The sequence below is a fragment of the Brassica oleracea genome, chromosome C3 (genome assembly GCF_000695525.1).
Source record: "Brassica oleracea var. oleracea cultivar TO1000 chromosome C3, BOL, whole genome shotgun sequence".
Lineage (NCBI taxonomy): Eukaryota > Viridiplantae > Streptophyta > Magnoliopsida > Brassicales > Brassicaceae > Brassica > Brassica oleracea.
In genome coordinates this window covers 59283218-59287934 of record NC_027750.1, presented here as the reverse complement: position 1 = coordinate 59287934, position 4717 = coordinate 59283218, and the positions used below count along the sequence as shown (strand labels likewise).

Genomic DNA, 4717 nt, shown 5'->3' with positions numbered 1-4717 from the left:
TAAATTGTTAAACATCAATATCATCTAGGTTAAGTATACGAACAAAAAAAATTCAAACATCACATAAAATATTTACATAAACATTATCATACAATAATTTAATCAAAAAATGCAATTCAAAAAAAAAAAATTCAAAAGAATAGTTATATACTTAATATTTGAAAATAAAAGATATTTTTGCTAAAATTGTACTTACCTGGCCAAGGAGATCGACCATCTTTTTACGGATCGACAGATTGTTGAGCATGTGGTCGATCCGAAAATACTCTGCAGTTTAATTAAATATCTAAAACATTTATTTCAACACTCAACAGATAGTTTTGCTAAATATGATAACTAGATAGCCAACAAAATTACAAAAAAATATTTAAATTGTAAAAAATATGTTAATTTAACGTGTTAATATTTAAAAATAAATTTTAATTATGACATTCATCTTAACATTTTATAAATATATATCAAAATATAAATAATTTAACAACTTAAATTAGAAAATAAAAAGAAAAATCTCGGGCGTAGCCCGGGTTAATCTCTAGTCTATCTATATATATAAATAAGAGTTTTCCTCCCTCATGTTGAAGACACCTAGGATGCCACGTCATTGAGTCGCTTAAATTAACATTATCAAGGAAATATTATTTATGAAACCAATCTGTTGGGCTAATCTGTTGGGCTGTATTCTTATTTTGTCTGAGTTTTTTGCATTATTAAGCTCGTACCAATATAGAACGTGATATGATGTGTGGTAGTGGTAGTGACGTCACGACATGAACTGACGGTGGTGTTGCGTTTTGTTGCCGCCATTGTTGCTGTTGTCCACCGTAAGGTCCTCCTGCTGAGAAACGCAAGAACATTCCAACTCTCAAAATCAGATACGTTGAAAATCGACAAAAACATTGAAACTTTCTAACAAATTAATTATCATTTCCATAAAGCTTATACCTTTGGGGCCAGGAGGAGGTGGAAGAGGAACGTAGTAAGCATCTTCTTCGTTTCTTCTTACAAGCAGAGCGACTCCTCCGATGGCGATTCCGATCACCACTCCTGCTGATAATCCATCGGAAGAAGAAGACGGCGGAGACGGCGAAGATGGAGTTCGAGGAGGTCCTCCGCCGCCGCCACTTGAGGGATTGGACGGTGGTCCTGAGGATGATGGAGAGTTTAGAGTAGGGGATCCAGGAGGAGTGACAGGTGCGGGAGGAGATCCCAGTGTAGTTGGAGCGGGTGCAGACGACTGAGGAAGAGGAGGTGAAGATCCCGGCGTAGATAGAGTGGGTGGAGATGGATGAAGAGCAGAAGGTGTAGAGGAAGAAGACGGAGGAGGAAATGTGGGAATAGTGGGTGGCGGCGGAGGAGAAGAAGAGGGTGTGGTGGTTGTGGAGTTTGATGGTGGAGATGGTGGCTAATCAGTCCCAGGAGACGGCGCCGAGGACATGTTAGGCAAAGAGAGAATGTTAAAAGGAGAGAGGAGGCTAGGGTATAGTTAATTAAATTTATGTTTTAATCCTTCTTCTATGGGACTGCTTTTTCGGACAATGGAGCTGTTATGGGGTCCCACATGATTCATCCGCGTTATTTCTTTCTATGTTTTAATTTTATAAACGCGTATTTTCCATTTAACAATTTTTACGACAGTTTAAATTTGGAAACAAATAATTGTTTGCTGTTATTATTTTCAAGAGAGGATACGATTAATGTACCTTTATGTATTTTAAGTTATTAAAAATTTCCAACTTCACTGATCGGGAATTTTTAAGAAGATAAAAATGTTAGAAGAGAAATTTTTATGAGATATTTTCTCTGAATATCACTCGGTCACTAATAAAGTTTTTTCTTAATTTTGTTTCTTTTTCTCTAATTAAAAGTTCATAGATTGAGGAATTGAACACATGCCAAGATCACTTTTGATTTCTTTTTGTGGAAAAAAAGACTGTGGTATGACAATCGATCTTGCCAAAATGCGATGTTGACTAAACTATGCATTTAATAAAGACTTTTAGGGCCAGAAACAATGAATGTTGGATTCTCTACCATTTTTTCTTTTTATTTGGCCATCGATCTTCTGCTATATTATCATGGATGAAAAGAAAATTTTTTTTTATCATGGATTAAAAGAAACAAAAACAAAAACAAGAAAGAAGTAGAACATCACAGCAGTGTTGGGATTGATTAAATCCATGTCCAACTCTATATTATCCGATTAGTACGATATTGTCCACTTTACACTTAATTGGCTGGTCCGCATGGATTTATTTTTGGGATTCCTTTCCAAAAGGCCTCGTACTAATTAGAGTTGAACATCTCTTTATATATTAGACACTCCTTGTCTAATTCTCCAATGTGGGACTTAATTTGTTATCTCACATTCTCTCCCCTCAAACTAAGGATCACATTCATCTCGTGTTCCACAACTGACTTCCAGAATTCTTTTGACTTGATCTCTGCCACACATACCTCTCAATCCTAACTCGATGGGTCTCGTTCCTACTCGAAGGGTATTTTGGTCTTCTTGCAGATTTCTTGTCAACCGCTCTGATACCAATTGTTGGGATTTATTAAATCCATGTCCAACTCTATATTATCCGATTAGTACGATATTATCCACTTTGGGCCTAATTGGTTGGTCCGCATGGATTTATTTTTGGGATTCCTTTCCAAAAGGCCTCATACTAATTAGAGTTTGACATCTCTTTATATATTAGACACTCCTTGTCTAATTCTCCAATGTGGGACTTAGTTTGTTATCTCACAAATGTTGATAAGCTTAAAGCTAACTTGGAATCTAAGTTATCCTAAAGAGTTTAGGATTAGAGAAAAAGGAAAGATGTATTCCTAATAAGTTTAGGAGTTATAATCTCTATATATACATATTGTGTGAGAGTTTTGAGTGATTGTGTTTGAGGAGCTTAAGGTTTTTGAGTGTTTCCTTAAGAGATATTAATAAAGAGAGTTCTTTATTTGTGTTCTTACATAATCGTTTGAGACTATATTTGGTATCAGAGCCAGAAGCAAGAAGAAGCAACCATGGGAGATATAGTTACGACAACACCCAAAGAAGGAGGATGACCATCCTCGATAAAGTGTCCGATGCTAAGCACTACCAACTATAATGTATGGGCGATACGCATGAAAACCTTGCTTAAAGTTCATAAAGTATGGACGGTAGTGGAGAATGAATCTACCGAACCCGAGAAAAATGATATGGCATTAGCCTTATTGTTTCAATCAATCCCGAAAGCATTAATTCTACAAGTTGGGGAGCTAGAGACAGCTAAGAAGGTATGAGACGCAGTCAAGACTCGACATGTTGGTGCGGACAGGGTGAGAGAGGCAAGGTTACAAACCCTTATGTCCGAGTTTGATTGCCTCAAGATGAAAGACAATGATAGTATAGATGATTTTGTTGGGAAGATATCTGAGATTTCGTCTAAATCAGCCGCTTTAGGAGAAACTATGGAAGAACCAAAGTTGGTGAAGAAGTTTCTCAAGAGTCTACCGAGAAAGAAATACATTCATATAGTTGCTTCTCTTGAACAAATTCTGGACCTGAATACAACTAACTTTGAAGATATCATTGGACGCTTAAAAGCTTATGAAGAACGCATAAGCGAAGAAGAAGAGGATCGCCAAGATGATCAAAGCAAGTTGATGTATGCCAACATGGAGACACAATCAAATCCCAACTATCATGGCGAGTACAGAGGAAGAGGCCGAGGAGGAAGGTATAATAGTCGAGGAAGAGGGCGTGGTAGGTCTTACTGGGAAAACCGAGAGTCCTCTAAAGCGTATTGGGAGAACCGTGATGCGTCTAGACTTACTTGCTATAGGTGTGACAAAGTGGGTCACTTTGCGGCAACCTGTCCCGACAGGCTCCTTAAGCTGCAAGAAACGCAAGAGACTAAAGAAGAAGAAACAGAAGCGGCGAATGCATTGATGATGCACGAGATCGTGTATCTCAACGAGAGAAACGTGCGACCAAAGGAGTTTGAGTCGAGCTCAGATGGAGACAGAGTATGGTATTTGGACAATGGTGCGAGTAACCATATGACAGGAAATATGAGTTATTTCAAGTCCATTGATGAGACAATTACCGGGAAGGTAAGGTTCGGAGATGATTCGCGAATCGATATTAGAGGTAAAGAATCTATTCTGTTCCTGACCCAAACAGGCGAGAAGAAACTTCTATCTGATGTGTATTTTATCCCAAACCTACAAAGCAACATCATTAGTCTTGGACAAGCCACTGAAGCTGGTTGTGATGTAAGAATGAAAGGTGATCGTCTGACATTGCATGATAAAGATGGATATCTTATTGTGCAAGCAACCAGATCACGCAACCGGTTGTATAAAGTCTCGATGGAGATAAATAATGTCTAGTGTTTTCAGATGGCTATCCATTCAGAATGCCCACGATGGCACGCGAGATTAGGACATATTGGGGTAGACTCAATGAAGATAATGATACAAAAGGAATTGGTTCTAGGGATACCAAAGAGCAACGTGGAAAAGGAGATATGCGAGTCTTGCCTTCTCGGAAAGCAAACAAGAGCGTCATTCCCACAGTCAACAACATTCCGAGCATCAGAGATGCTTGAACTACATGGAGATCTATGTGGACCCATAACACCATCGACTTCAGCAAGAAATAGGTACATATTTGTTCTCATTGACGATCACTTTCGCTATATGTGGACAATACTTTTGAGAGAGAAAAGCG

General features: G+C 38.1%; 1 protein-coding gene across 1 annotated transcript; it reads left to right on the top strand.

Annotated features, from left to right (window-relative positions):
• Nucleotides 1–3348: 3348 nt before the first annotated feature.
• Nucleotides 3349–4377, top strand: LOC106331096. The gene has a single exon (XM_013769439.1). It carries the CDS (start codon nucleotides 3349–3351, stop codon nucleotides 4375–4377), a length of 1029 nt encoding a protein of 342 aa, XP_013624893.1.
• Nucleotides 4378–4717: the final 340 nt, after the last annotated feature.

What these genes read in the sequence shown, in the direction of transcription:
- LOC106331096 (XM_013769439.1), top strand. Translation starts at nt 3,349, where the DNA reads ATGTCCGAGTTTGATTGCCTCAAGATGAAAGACAATGATAGTATAGAT.